This window comes from Ursus arctos, unplaced genomic scaffold (assembly GCF_023065955.2).
Source record: "Ursus arctos isolate Adak ecotype North America unplaced genomic scaffold, UrsArc2.0 scaffold_2, whole genome shotgun sequence".
NCBI lineage: Eukaryota > Metazoa > Chordata > Mammalia > Carnivora > Ursidae > Ursus > Ursus arctos.
In genome coordinates, this window is record NW_026622874.1 from 1473186 (window position 1) to 1489165 (window position 15980).

General features: G+C 41.4%; 1 protein-coding gene across 1 annotated transcript in view; it reads left to right on the plus strand.

Moving 5' to 3' along the window:
* The window catches only part of WDR64 (WD repeat domain 64), a 115413-nt gene that overhangs the window by 8314 nt on the left and 91119 nt on the right, over positions 1-15980 (plus strand). Inside the window, exons 3-7 of the mRNA XM_057315483.1 lie at positions 4059-4161; positions 6951-7054; positions 10104-10133; positions 11378-11488; positions 13936-14150. Coding sequence (XP_057171466.1) covers positions 4059-4161; positions 6951-7054; positions 10104-10133; positions 11378-11488; positions 13936-14150 — 563 coding nt within the window. The remainder of the gene's footprint in view (positions 1-4058; positions 4162-6950; positions 7055-10103; positions 10134-11377; positions 11489-13935; positions 14151-15980) is intronic.

A 15980-nucleotide genomic window follows, 5' to 3' on the forward strand; every position in this document is an offset into this window, starting at 1 on the left:
TAAAGATTTTATTTATTTGAGGGAGAGAGAGAGACAAAAAACATAAGCGGGGGAGGGGCAAAGGGAGAGGGAGAAGCAGGCTCTCTGCTGAGCAAGGAGCCTGGTGCGGGCTTCGATCCCAGAAAGCCAGGGTCATGACCTGAGCTGAACCTGGATGCTTAACTGACTGAGCCACCCAGGCGTCCCAAAACTGATTCTGAATATAAATGTCTGTTGTAGCAATGCCATAAAAAGGTGCATTTTCTTTTTCTAGGTTTCAGATTCAAATGCACTTGGAAAAATGGACAGGCATTTATAGAATAATGAAACCTTATAACTCAACTGAAACATCACCTAGACCTGTCTTTTTATTTTATAAGGAGAAAGAATTAGATATAAAGAGATCCAAGGAAATGTGATGGTATTAAATTTATAAAACGAGTCAGTGGTAATTCTGATACAGATACAATCCACTTTTCCTACACTGCAGTGTTAGTCTCCATTTCCAGTGGGCAGTGCATAACCACACTTTTTTCTAGGAGCATACTCAAATTAATTTTTAAAAGAGTCATACAACACCATATGGGATGCCTGTAACTGTATTCTCCCCAAAGTGATTTTAAGTGAATTGTTATAAATCTAAAACTGTATCTGCTAACTTCAAAAATATTTTTAAAAAGATTTTATTTATTCATTTGAGACAGAGAGAGACAGAGAGAGACAGAGAGAGAGCGCACATGAGCAGGGGGAGAGGGAGAGGGAGAGACAGACTCCTCACTGAGCAGGGAGCCCAATGCAGGGCTCGATCCCAAGACCCGGAAATCATGACCTGAGCCAAAGGCAGACGCTTCCCACCTGAGCCACCCAGGTGCCCCCCAAAATATTTTTAAAATGCTCCAGCATAGGTTAAAAAATAGGTAGGATACAGGTTTCTATTTTCTTCTATCTGCTTTTTATTTTCTTCAAATGTCCTGCATGTTCCTTATGTAATCAGGGGAAAAAAGTGTAGTTAAATAAATGAATCACTTAAAGCGTGGAGCAAGTCCTTTAAGTAACATGGTTAAAAGAAAATTAATCCTCTAATGCATTATTAATACTAGCTATAAAGTACTCCGGGCACGTCACATGCACAACGGCTCATCTGAAATTCAGATTGTTGAACGAGAAATTTGAGATCCTTGAGGCTGTAGTTCATCATAGGAAAGATGTTCTCTGCTTTCTGCTCTTTAGAAACATTGTTTGATTGAAACATTTCCTTTCGAAATGTAAAGGTTTAGCTGTCTCTTCTGCAGGAGTTTATCTGCTATAAAGGCTCTCAAATTTTTCCTCGGGAAATTGTAGTTTTTAGCCTCCTTTGGAAAGGAAGCAGTGTAATACTGTGTTATTACAAATCAGAGTAGCAAAATTTGTCATTTCCGTAAGAGCAGATGCCCTACAGGATGGCCCGTACCTGTAGACGTGACCATAAAGCACATGTAGGACAGAGTGCACGGACGATGCGCTTTCTGGGTGGGGAGCAGGGGTGCCCAGTGGACAGCTCTGAACTAGTGAAGAGGACATCTGAGCTCTGCCCCTGTACTGTTGCTCATAAGACTGAGAATTGTATTTACTCAGATATTGGCGTCCATTGAGTTCCTACCTGGCACTTGGTGCCATCTAGGTACTTTCTTATCTTCCTAATTACTAAGTAATCTAATCATGATCTCCTCATTTGATTCTAACACCAAGGCATAAGGTTGGGGTAATTATTTTTTACAGATGGGAAAACTCAAGCTCAGAGAAATTAAAGAATGGGCCTAAGGTCCATATGACTAGTAGGCATAGAACCTGGCTTTGGACCCAAGCGCTAGTCGAAAGCACCAAAGGCCTCTCAAGGGACAGCCTCCCACATCTGTTCTCAGACATTTAACAGTTATGCTGTCACTGTGTCTGTAAGAATTACCCCCCAAATTGCAAATTGAGTTGAATAACTGTCTGTAAACTGCTCTTAAAATATAGGTATTATAAACATCTAGAATGTTATTTCAAATTAGGTGACAACACATATGGTGTGCAGTTCTCCAGCCCTGAGGAACACTGGAATTCATTAACACAGAGCTAATCATCATTAAAATCATCATTTCACATTATTATCTCGCCCTATTGTCTGGAGTTAAATTGGTTGCAAGTATTTGCCACATTTTTGTTGTATTTTGCACAAGTAATGTAAATCATACTGAACTGCATTTTAAAAATGAGGATATGATAAGCAGAATTCTCAAGGTGCCCCCCTCCGAGACTCCCGTGCCCTGATGATTCAATCACACACTAATTTAGTACTGCTACAAGGGATTTTGCAGATGCAATTAATGTTACTAATCAGTTGAATTAAAATAGAGAGATGATCCTGAATTATCTGCCTCGGGCCAGTGTGATATTTGAAGGGCCATTGCTAGTGTGAGACAGAGGGTCCTGTCCTGGGACTGAAGAGAGGCCTTTGGGGGCTAAGTGCAGCCCCAGGGCACAGCCAGCAGGAAACGGGGACCTCAGGCCAGCGACCTCAGGCCAGCAACCTGAATGAGCTTAGGTGGGGAGCTCAGCCGGTTTAGCGTCCGACTCTTGATCTCAGCTCAGGTCTTGATCTCAGGGTCATGAGTTTGAGCCCCATGTTGAGCTCCAGAGAGCCTACTTAAAAAAAAAAAAATTAAGTTGCAGATCAATACATGACTGTTAACTGGCTATTACACCAATACGTGCAGATGAGGAAACCACGGTGACGTAAGATTCCTGTCCATTGCAACATAGGTCCCCTGGAAGCCATCTTCCTTCTCTTTTCTCAGTCCTTCCCAGGGCACTAGATGCTAGATCCACAGGTCTTGTACACATGGAAAATGAGCAGTGATTTCTGAAAAGATAAAGAAATTATTTGAGCTCTTACTGGATGCTGATTTTGCTGGTGGGAAGAAGGGAAAACACGAGAGACAATGTCTAGATGATCTTGATCTTCTCACAGTGAAATGTGCCTCATTGTAGGAAAGGATTAGGGCAGTCATTGTGTGTTGGGAGGTCTAGACGTGGGGGAAAGTAAAGGTGGAAGTAGCACCCTTTGTGAAGCAGCTGATGAAGGGACATAAGATGCTAAACCGTCACCTAGCATCAAAATAAGCAAATGTTGTTTACAAAAGCTAATATATGGCTGGTTTTGATTAATTTTAATGGACTCGGTCTCTAGGTCTTTTATACCAAAAGTGTGGTCCCTCATGAGGAGCTTATTAGAAATACAGGCTCTCTGGCCCCACCCCAGACCAACTAAATCAGAATCTGCACTTTAAAAGGATTCCCAGTGGTTTGTACATACATTAATGTCTCAGACATTCTCCACAGTTCATTCATTCATTTACCGACAAGCACTAACTCGTCTCAACTGGATGAGAAATAATTGTGTCATTAATTTATGAGAATTTTACTCCTGCTTATTCATAAGGCAATTGAAGAACAGCTATCTTGTTTTTCAAATTCCTTGGAGTTACAGAATTTGACAGTTTATCTACAAATGAAGAATACTTTTCCTCCTTGGGATTCTTTCATAGTAATTTATTTTCATGCAATGCCTGGAGAGTAGCATTTAGAACGGTTAAATGCCAAAACTCCCCTTAGTAGGCATGAAAAAACTTGTCCAAGAAGATTTATGGAAAATGGGTAGGAATGGCCATCTGAGAGTGGCCAAATTCAGTGTCAAGGTTCTCAGTGGGGACCCTGTCTGATGAAGGCTGATTTGATTTCTAAGCACATGTAGCTCCTAAAATAACTACCAGTCTGAGCAAAGACACCAGCCTGGTGCACCAAGTCATCCATCAGAAGGAAGAATCAGCAACTGTGCAACAGTCCTGCACCATGGGAGGTGCACCATATCATACTGTGATATGTTGAACATCGTTAACTGCCCTCTCTTGCTATGGGCAACACCCTGGCATTTAGAAAGCAAGGCGTTGACCATTCATCCAAATTAAACTTGAAATTCAACCAACATCAAATCTGTTACTTTACAGTCAATTTTGAGATATTGTAAATGTTTATGCGTGTGTTGTTTGGCATTTTAGATCTTTGGATACCTCTCCTCTGAAGAAGATTCTCCAGCTACGCATATGGATGAAGAAAATTTGGTTTTCCTTGTTTCCAGAAAACAGCGAATTGTAATTTCAGGTGATATTTTTAATTCTTTCCAAATTAATATGGGCTTTAACATTTTCTCAAAAAAATTGGGAGACTAAAACAGAAATTATACCTGCAGTTGAGTTTGAAATATAATCGTTTCTCTGAAGGACACTATATAAGGATTACGAGGGGGAAAAAATTCACATTTTTCTGAGAAGGTTCAGATCTTGAGTTACAGCTCTGTACAACGTCATCTCAATACTGCATGTCCATGCACCAAATGGAAGCACATTTCTTTTAAAATTTTCTTAAAATGAAATTTTCAAGTTTTTAGTAATTGGAACTCCTTCACACTCTTCCCTTGATTATCATGTGGAAGTTTATCCCTATATCTCTAAAACTGTGAACTTGGGCCAATCACAGAGGTGGGGGGGTCATCTCAGTTCACGAAGTCTCAAGAACATACAGCATTTTTTTTTTTTAGATTTGAGCCTGGGACCCATCTCTCTCCACTGTTGATATTTCTGGTTTCCTTTCTTCCCCCCCAAGGAAGAAGTCCAGGAGGAGGAAAGGCGAACCCCAGAATCTGCCCTTGTCCTCCATTTCATCCCAGATTCTGAGATGAAGCATGTAGTGCAGATAGGATCTGGTGTTCCTTAAAAAAGCACCTAAACTTACTTCAGTCATTTGTGAACCAAGCCCACCCTCACCAGAGCCCATCCTCAAGCCATGGAAATGATCATGAAAGAATAGAAGTTAGGGGGCTGTCCCTGCTGCCACCACCTCTTACCCGGGGAGGGGAGGGCCAGTGGGCAGGGGAGACCTGTTGCTGGCATCCTAAGTTAGAACTTTGAAAGCATTTCTCTCAATGACAGTTGTGTTCTGTAGTTCATTATTCACTCAACCAGTATTTGCGAAGTTCTGCTATGTGGGTCAGGTACCTTTCTAAGTGTTGGGACACAACAGTGAACAAAAGATCATAAATTCCTGAGCTCCTGAAATTTACATTCTGATGGGGAGAGACGGACATAAAAAATCAAAGTAAAATATACAAAGTGCCAGATGGTAATAGTGCTATAGAGAAAGAATGAAGTAAGGAGGTTGTGGAGAAGAGTAAAGCAGGAGCGTGGGGAGAAGTTGGTTTGGAGATGGGAGCATGGTGTTGGAATTTGAAGAGGGTGGTGGGGGAGACTACCCTGAGCAGGGACTGAGACACCTGGAATGGAGGCGGTGATGGGGTGGGGGAGCCCAGGAAGAGAAGGCAGGTGTGGGGTCAGGTGTGTGGGCCTGGGGGTGGGAAAAACGAAGAGGGCAAGAAACTTGCACAGAGGGGAGGTATGATCTGAGCTACTCGTTGAATGTTCATTACCGCTGCCGTGTTGAAAACAGCCCAAGGTTGGGGGAGCACAAACAGAGAGAATGGCGGTAGCATGGAACAGGATAGTGTATTTGACCTTCTTTTCATTAGTTTTTCATTATATTATTTTCATATTTTTTTCATTATAGGGGTCCCTAAGGAGTCTTTTAGACATTTTTTACCTAATTGTATGCCCCCTTTACCCCTCCCCCACTCCATGACATTTTAATATGTCAGATATGCTGTGTATCTGTTTATGTAAGTTTGTGTATCTGTACTTAATACAGAAAAAGAGCAAGACTCATTTATATCCCCCCAAGAACCAATCTGCACCCCCTTGAGGACCATATTTTGTCTGTTGAGAATGCATGGATTACGCTGATAGCACTGGAGTATGAGATCCATTCACTTGCTTTTCCTAAGAGTTTGTAATTATAAAAACTACTCATGCTGGAAAGGGGTCCCATAGATGTGGTTTTATCAATTCAGGACATAGGCAAAAAAACATGAAGGTGTCTAATGGTTTTTTCAAAACGCACACAGAAAGAACAAAAGCAAATCCTTAATAACAGTATTAAGGTCATTTTATTCTTTTATGCCTGAAAGTCTGAGATCATATGAGGCTTTTATTCTGTGTAAATCATGTCAGTGACAGTTTGAAGAGAGGATTCCTGAGATGCGGAAATCTCAGAATGAAATGATTCTAAAAGATGTTTGGAATACATGTTCTCTGCAAAATATGTGGCAGGAGCATGAGTGTATATACATTTTCTCTAGGAATTCACGCACCACATCGAGTTGGAAAGTGTCATAGATTCAGATTACTGTCTCTGGGGATAATTAAAAAGCGATGAGATGTCCATCAACAGATGAATCAATAAAGAAGATGCGATGTATATATACAATGGAATATTACTCAGCCATCAGAAAGGATGAATGCTTACTATTTACATTGACATGGATGGAACTGGAGGAGATTATGCTGAGTGAAATAAGTCAGTCAGAGAAAGGCAATTACCATATGGTTTCACACATATGTGGAATATAAGAAATAGCACAGAGGATCGTGGGGGAAAGGAGAGAAAACAATGGAAAAAACTCAAAGAGGGAGACAAACCATGAGAGACTCTTAACTCTAGGAAACAAACTGAGGGTTGCTGGAAGGAAAGCGGGTGAGGGGGTGGGGTAACTGAGTGATGGGTGTTAAGGAGAGCACATGATGTGATGAGTACTGGGTGTTATATGCAAGTGAAGAATTATCGAACTCTACATCTGAAACTAATGATGTGCTGTAGGCTAGTTGAATTTAAATAAAAAATTATTGCTAAAAAAATCAACAGTTGTGGGTTTTTATGGTTTTATTCTACTCTACTTTTTTAGCAAAAAGTTTGCTTACTCTTTTCTTTTAAAAACAAACCTAACAGATGAGTTTTAGGATCTTTACTGCTGGGAGTTGAAATGAATATTATGTTGTTGACAGGGAGTAGAAGACGGGATGTGATTAAATGTATCGTCAAGATCCCTCAGTTGGATTTACTAATAACAGCTTCTCAGAAAGGATTAATAACAGTCTTTAATAGCCAGGTAATTTGACAGCTTGGATTCCTCTCTCTTCCCTTCTCCCTTCTTCCTTTCGTTCAATTGCTCATTCGTTCTTTCATTCTTCCTTCTTCTCTTTGGCCTATGGATTATGCATATTTATAGGTGCAACAGAAAACATAAACATATTTCAGAGTTATTCCAAAAAATAAAGCCAGAAGTTGCTAAAATGAGAGGATTGCTGAGCCCTGGAGCGATTTTTGAGATTTTGGTAACTGCGTTTGGCAGTGTTCCTCAGGAGTCTTTTTTTTTTTTTTTAGATTTATTTATTTGTTTTAGAGAGTGACAGAGTATGAGTGAGAGGGGCAGAGGGAGAGGGAGAGAGAATCTCAAGCACACTCCACGCTCAGCACAGAGCCCGACACAGGGCTCGATCCTATGACCCTGAGATCAAGTCCTGAGCTGAAACCAAGAGTTGGAAGCTTGACCGACTGAGCTGCCCTCAGCGAGTCTTACTGAGCCATGTGGCATCAGCATAATTAAAGGATGATCCTGGATAACTTCTCAGATAAAATCAGAAAGACTCACAAGCCAAGTGATTCTGTCATAATCCTAACAAGTGTAGACGGTCCCACCAAGAACCTTGGACTTGGAGTTTAAGGGCGGTTCACATTCTGGCTCCTCTATTTTACTAGCCATGCTGTTAAGTAGGGAGCTCAGTGAGCCAACTTACATGTTGTCATGCCTCTTTTCACATTATTGGAATGAGGACACCAGAACTGGTCCTCCGTCCCTCTGAGGGCTGTGGTGAAGGTCAACAACACGATGAACGTAGAAGCACCGAATGAACGATAAGTTCCCATGTGCACGTGGGCATTACTGTTATTGTCCCTTCGTTCTGAATCTGTAAGTTCTGGGCTTCCACTTCCAAACGATGAGCGATTTTATTGGAATGTATGATATAGACCACACGGTACTTCGCTGTGAAAATAAAAGTGAATATCAAAGCAAAAAATTCCAATTACTAGTTCATTTCCAACTAGAGACAAGCTTTCTGCAGGTAACCGCTGTTTAAAACAGTCATCACATGATTACAATGTCAACAGTAATGTTTAGCCCTTCAGGGACCAGAGCAGCTGGGTTCTGTCAGAGGAGCAAGCGGCCTGTGCCCCGAGGAGGGCGGTGGAAGGTTCCTGGTGTGGACGTGGAGCCTGGCATCCCTGCCCAGCTCGGACACGTGCCAGCGGTGCGTGTTACCTATTCCCGTCCGTGCCCTGGCTCCTCTCATTCAGAACGGAGGCAGTTGTGCTGTTTGGGTGAACGCACAAAGTGCTCAGTTAGCATCGCAGTAAGTACTCGGGAGACGTCGGTAGTTGCAATTAGGGACAAATGGTGTGAAAACAAAACTGGATCACCTCCTAGAGACATGAAAACTTTCCTCCTCTTTTCTCCTTGGTGCTTCATTTCCCTTCTAATTTCCTTACCTTTATTTCCTCAAAAATGAACTAGGCTGGAACGTAAAGAAGAGCATGAGAAGAAAAATAATGGTCCTCATAACGAACTAGTTCAGGATCATGTGCAATAAGTGAGGTGGCATTTTCATATTTCCAGAGACATCTCTCTCACATGCATACACACGCTCATTCACACGTGCTTAGATGCAAGCACACGTGTATGCTCACAAATACACAAACATCTGTTTCTTACAAAAACCATGCAATTGGAGAGAAAAATTGCTTGAAAATTATTGAAGATTTGATTCACCAGGAACAAATAGCATTTTGAATGGTGTGTGTCTTACAACTAGGATGACGCGTTCTGTGAAAAAATAATCGGTAAGGTGGGTCACAGGAAAAATTTATTAGAGGGTAGTCACTAACAACACAAAATATCTTATAATATTTTATATAATATAAATATAATATATAATATAAATATAATATAATAGGTTAATCCATAATTTAGGCTCTATGTAAAGCAGAATAAACACAGTTAAGGATTTTCACGGTGCTCTCAAGAGGGCTTGGTGATAGAGACAGTAAATGTCATTAATAAAAATTCTTGCAAAGGAAGGCTAGATTTTCAAAATTCAGAAGACATCCATAAGGATTATGTAACTTTTAAAGATGATAAAAGAAATTTAAACATGTGCTTTCCACTAAGGATGGAAGTAGAGAAATAGGAGAGGAAAACCACAGGAGTTTTGTTCTCTGCTCACCAACTTCCTGAGGGCACTGAATTTTTCCCATCTGGAAAAAAGTCCCTGGTTGAAAAGCATCTTTGAACTCTTCGGATGAAGGACAGTCTGAGAGGACCATTACTAACAGTTGTAGTGATCTAATTTACTCTTCCCTCTTTTCACAGAATATATTCCTTCTAGGCAGCCATTTTCTGTACTTCTCCCAAGATCACATGACCATGCAAAAGAAACCAGGTCATGAATAAACCTCAAATACTTACCTTAACCTTGGAAGCAGTTAGTATATGCCGTTAGGGGAGAATAGGCTGCTCGGGTCCTGACACCTCTGCACGGAGTAAATGTATGCCTCTTAACCAGCACACTATCCACCTGAGATTCACGCTGGAGATACTTAGCCAGTAAGAGACGAAGCCCACTGGAGGCAGCGTTCCCACGTCTTTCAGGAACCTGAGAGATAACTTTCAAATGAAACTGGTTTTCTCCCCCACATCAAGCTGTGTTCATATTGACCTAGTTAGCATCCTTTTGGACTATTCTTGCCATTGCTGTTAGTATTATTTTGCATTCCCACTTTTTGATATCCTCTGTTGCTCTGAATAACTAAAGAATGTGAGGCAGTTTGCAAACAGGGAAGAATCATGCTTACGGTGTAAAACTCTAAGAGCGCAGTCACCAGGCTTAGACACTGGCCAGACGCACCAACGGTATCCAAAGCCAGCAATGAGTCATTCTGCAGAGCCAGGTTTTCGAGGGAAAGGAGAAACGGAGAAAACGCACGAAAGGTAGAAATGACAAGTGAGATTAAACCGTGGAGATATGTGTTCTTTTTAGAGCCAACCTCAATTTTAATTGTAATGCCAACTGGCTTTCATTATTCTCTTCCTTTGTCTGTAGATGAGAGTCCAGGCCAGCACCAATGTTATGGTAAGTACATTTCACAAACTCTTAGTGACGTCCGATTTGGGACTCTGGTGATGGTTCCTCCCTCACTAGTCACAGTCTCAGTGCAGTGTCGACTAGGCTCGAAGAATAAGATGTTTTCATATTGTAAGTCTACTGACTAAGATCAAAGCCATACCTTGAGTAACAGCGGAGGACCCTCACCTTGCTTGCTGAAGTTAAATTTATTTCAGAGAGCTGCTTGGAGACGTTACTCCCTGGAAGCTTCCAGTTAAAAGTCTCACTGAAGTTTTCCCGAGCACCCACTATTGAGGAGTGAAAAAAACGGACACAATTCAAGGTGTGAGAACAACAAGGAAGTGGCCAAGGGAAATAAGTTGAAAACATTTTATTGTAAACTTGAAAATTGCGTAAAATATTTGAGTCCAATTTTGTAAATTATTAAATGTGTATCACTGATTGGAGAAGCGAGCTTGCAGCAGTGGAACTATGATAAGTTGCTTCCGGAGCTCCACTGTGGCTTTGTGAGAGATGGGGACATGCTTACGTTTTCACCTGCTTACAGGCACTGAATGCCCTGAACCACGCAGGAGGGCACCAGGCCACCTGGCAGAGGAGTCGGCCTTCTCTCTAAGCCTCCCAGCCTTTGCTTCTAAGGCTGAAACAAATGTTAAAAATCCTAACGTAGTCTGAAATGCATGCAGAGGTGTGCCTGGCGCAGTGGGCACTCCTAAATGGGAACGGCTGTTCTTCGTCGGGTGTCGGTGTGACAGACCCTACCCATGGCAACTTGATGACTTCAGGAAACGCAACAAACTCATTGGGCTCAATTTGGTTATTGACCAGATGATCAGTAAGGTCTTTTCTAGCTAAAACTTTTATGCATGGGGACCGGGCCAAAGAACTGACTTGATCTAGCCTCGCCACGTCCCCATGAAGAGATGTTCTCACGAAACCGAAGAGTGCAGGTAGATGCCCGCTCTGCTGGTGGCTCTGAGATTCCGGGGAGCTGCCTCAGGCATGAGCTCATCATTCTCCAGCCAGCGATGCTGAGAAACTCAAGCTAAGAGTCAAAGGGTGAAAGATGAGAGCCTCTCCTCCAGGCATCAAAGAAGAGACATTGCAAGGCTCCCCTGCAAGTTGGGGGGGGGGGGTAGGTTGCAAAGTGAGGCTTTTAATGTAACTGGTCTGCTCTTTAGTAACCATCACCGTGGGATAGACCAAAACATGTTACTCCCACCTCTCCCAATTCTGTATTTTTCCCTCAGGACACCTCCTGGATCACAGGATGTGATTACCTCTCACAGCTGAAAAGAATCGTTGCCACTACAGAAAGGACCATCATTGTCTGGGATTATAAAGCGCAAGGCAGTGGCCAGGTACTGTACCAAGAGAAATACTCCAAGTACTGAGGTGGCCTTTTCCATCCTGGTAGGATGAGAGCAATCCACTTCCTGTACTCAATGTCAGTTCCTCATATATAAAATAGGGGCTTTAGTGAGTCAAGTTCATTAAACAAGTTCAGCATTAATATTCTGTGAGTCTAATTAAAAAGGAACATTCTTTCCATTTAGTGCATATTTAATTTGTTGATACTTGTTTTGTTTTGTTTTTGAGAGAGAGAAAAGATAATTCCTTCCTACTTTCATTCCCTTCTCTGAATCCAGGTATTAGCTTTTTGATTATGCTCATGTTATCAAGTTCAAAGCCTTTCTCTCCAGTTCAGCTTCATTTGGTAAGAAAATTACTAAAAATCAGATGACTAATCCTGGCCAAATATCTAATGGGGCAGATGCCAATGTTACTCCTTCAGTGGCTGAGATGTTACCACTTAAGTAATTCACAATATTTATTGAGCATTTGCAGACATATAGAAGTAATGAACACGTTCCCTGCACTCAAACAAAACTTAGTCTTGAAGGATCTCATGATAAAACATAATATGTAATATAATGGTACAGCAAACTTATAAAGTAAAAAAAGGAAAACCAGGGCAATAGAAGTTCAGGGAGAGGCACGATTGTAAAAATGCCCTCAGGAAGTGGCTGACTTTGAAGGATAAGGAGGATTAAGATCTAATTAGCCTTCCTCCTCGCCCTACTTGTCCCCAGGCTCACTTCTCATTCCTGTCCCCATTGTTGTAACCAGCTAGTGATGCCAGGATGACTTCCAGGAGAGTGGATTGTTGCCTCACGCCCTTTATTATGTGATGTGTTACTGTCTCACGGTCTGCAGTTGGATTGCAACGTCTTCCCTGTCCAGCTCTCTCCAGTTTTCACTCTTTTCAGTCCCACGGAAGCCTCCAGTTCCTTGAGAACATCCTCTTCCCCTCTCTGTCCCCTTCCTCTCCCCTCTTTGCCTTCCTGCCTGCACCACCAGGCCGGTCCTCTGGGCTGAAGCCACCCCACCCTCCATTCTCTTAAATCCTTTGAAACTCGAAACTCGAGTCCTGGTGAGATGTGACAGCCTGTCTCTGACCTTCACGGTGGCTCAGCCCTCCTGGAGAAAACACGAAGCCACCACTGTTCAGTATCACTAAAGATTCAGGGTCCGCAGACTCATCTGAGGATTCACTGCTTCCGTCAACCTCTCTCGCCCTGCCAAGTCGCTTTCCCATCCCTGGCAATATTCCAAAAGGCCATTATTGTCCTCAGGCTCGCTCCCCCTCAGCAGATGGACTTGCCCCTATTTTCCTGAGAAATTTGATTTTATGAGGCTTGTCCTCCTCCAAAGGCCAGCTCTCCCACTTACAACTTCAGTGAGGACACCCTACTTCCTTCCTCTCTCTGGAGGCAAAATATCCTTGCATCCGACACTCCCATTCCCGCGTGCCTCGTGCAGAACAAGGCTCTTCCCTTTGTATCTTGTTGACATTTATCTCTCCTTATGGGCTCCTCGTTTCAACCGCCTCTGAATCTTTCTGGGGACCAGTTCCTGTGCCAGATCAAAGGTCACCTTCCCAGCCCATGAGACCTACAGTGACCTCTCCAGTCGCTCTTTATCATAGCACCCTTGTTTCTTTCCTCAGTCCCCTTCCCAAGATCTGCAATGGTCTGCTTTTTTTTATACCTGTGTTCCTGCCCTGGAATGGTAGTTTCACAAAGTCAGAAACTAGTCTTCTTCATCACCATATGGCCCATGCCTAGAATCGTTCTTGGCACATCATAAGTGCTCAATAAATATTGGTTGAATGACTGAATGAAGCTCTAAATATGTTCAAGTCTCACTCACTCTAAAGGAAACAGAACAAAAAAAATTTTTTTTAATATTTTTTTCTTCTATCTTAGGTAAAGACTGAGTTCTGAGAGAGTACTGGCTGTCTAGCTTAGTGAAGCCAGCCCAATAGCCCAGAGTCGGCTTGACAGATGCTTGCGGAATATTTCTGGATCAGCTTGGTTGTTAGGATATGTTTTTCCTGATAACTTCTTGTGACGTAATTGGGGTGTTAATGCTTGATTTTCCTGTTTACCATACAGTTTTATGTCAATGGTCTTATAACGCCTGAACCTTTTTATGCTTTCCATTAATATTGCCTTACAAATCCAAGAGAAGGACGTGCATAGTAACACAACAGAAAATCTCATTTTTCTGAGAGGTCCCTCACCTTTTTCCCCACAAAGGACTCAAAAGCACAATGTTGGGCTCACAGTGAATGTGCATTAACTTTTACTTGGTTAGCCTTTTTTTCAAGTTTCTTTAACATGGTGGGAATATCTAAAATTAAAAATATCAGAAAGTAAAACTTTTATCAAATAGTAGGGCAATATTTAATATTAGATATTTAGAACAGTGTCATAACTTGCTAAAGGCATTCTTCTGTTTCTAGGAAAACTATTTTGTCATAAAGCCGATGGATCACTGCCTTCTTTGCGTGTGTGTAGTGTCTCTGCCCGACCAGCTCTGCAGGGATGACATCCTCTTGGGGGATGACGGTGGTTTTGTGAACAAATTCACAGTAAACAGTGATGACTTTGGACTAAAGCAGGCAAAATCCAAAAAAAAATTACAAAGCCAAGTCTTAGACTCAAAGAACTTTAAAAGGTAAGGGTATTACATGAGCAGTTCAATTTTTCTAATATGGACAGTGTTCAAGTATTTATGTAGTGAACACAACATACCAGACCCCACGGTAGAGATCTGAAATACAAAGCCGAACGAGAAACACTTCTCACCTCAAGGAACTTCCAGTGTAATTGGGAAGAGAGATGGGAACATTAGCCATTGAAATTCCAATTGTAAGTGCTATTGACAATTCAAATCTATAACTACTTGAATGAATTAAACTGTGCAAATTAAATGAAAAAATTAAATCACAAAAAGCAATGAATGCAGAATTCAAAGAAAAAATTGGATAGATTTGACAAAATCAAAACTTCTGGACATCAAAAGATAACATTTTAAAAGTAAGTAACAAACTGGAGGGGTGCCTGGGTGGCTCAGTCCTTTGTGTCTGAACCTTAATTTTGGCTCAGGTGATGATCTCACGGTCCTGGTATCGAGCCCCACATAAGGCTCCATGCTCAGCAAGGCGTCTGCCTGAGGATTCTCTCTCTCCCTCTGCCCCTCCCCCCACTCACACGCTCTCTCTCTCTCTCTAAAATAAATAAATAAATCTTAAAAAATAAAAGTAAGTAAACTGAACTGAATTTATATAAATATATACTAAATATGGCAATGGGTTAATACTCTTTAATAGTTTTGGCAGTTCAATTAAAAAATAATAATTCCCCAAGAAAAATGGGCAAAGACTGTGAACAGATAATTTATGCACAAGCACACATAGTACAAATAGTCAATAACCATTTCAAAGTGATCATCAGGAAACGCTAACAATTATCTCCAAATGATGAGATTATAGGTGATTTTTATTGTCTTTATAATTGTACTCTTTGAAGTTTTTACAGTAAGTATATATTACTTTTATTAGCAAAGAAACAAATTTTGTATTAAATATATCCTCTTAATCAAAGAAGGACAACTTAAAATCAGATACAATTTTGCATTTCTAACATTGGAAGGGATTGAAAGTGCGGTAGAGTCTGTAAATGGACGTTGTCACAAACTGTCAGTGATGGAAGTATGAGTTCGATCCCTTTCAGGAGAGCGGTCTGGGAGATGCATCCAGTGTCTTAATAAACCGTTCTACATTCGGACCCAGGACCCCCATGCAGTTAAAAATATAAGTGTGGTTATCACAGCATTATCTCTAATAGTAAAATCTCTAGTGTCCAACAATGGAGGAATAACTAATTTAAATGATTAACCATTTAAATAAATAATTCAGATACTGTATAAATGTATAATAAAATGTAATATAGTTTCGACAAATATGTTTACATATTTTGTAAATATGTCCATACAAACACAATATATTTATATGTAAAACATATTTTTTGTCAGACACCTTTTTTTGTTCGGTATTTAAAGTACCAAGGGCAGGGGTGCCTCGGTGGCTCAGTTGGTTAAGTGTCTGCCTTCGGCTCAGGTCATGATCCCAGGGTCCTGGGATTGAGCCCCACATTGGGCTCCCTGCTCAGCAGAGAGCCTGCTCCTCCCTCTGCCTGACACTCCCCCCATTTGTGTGCTCTCTGTCTCTCTGTCAAATAAATTTAAAAACAAAAGTTTTAAAGTACCAAGGGCATTCAGTAAATCATTGTATAACCATAGTAGGGAATGCCATGCACTCCCACTTAATAATGTTTTGAAATACATTTAATAACATGGAAAATGTTCATGATATAATATTAAGTAAAAATTTTAATTTTTCGGGGCGCCTGGGTGGCACCGTCATTAAGTGTCTGCCTTTGGCTCAGGGCGTGATTCCCAGTGTTCTGGGATCGAGCCCCACATCAGGCTCTTCCACTGGAAGCC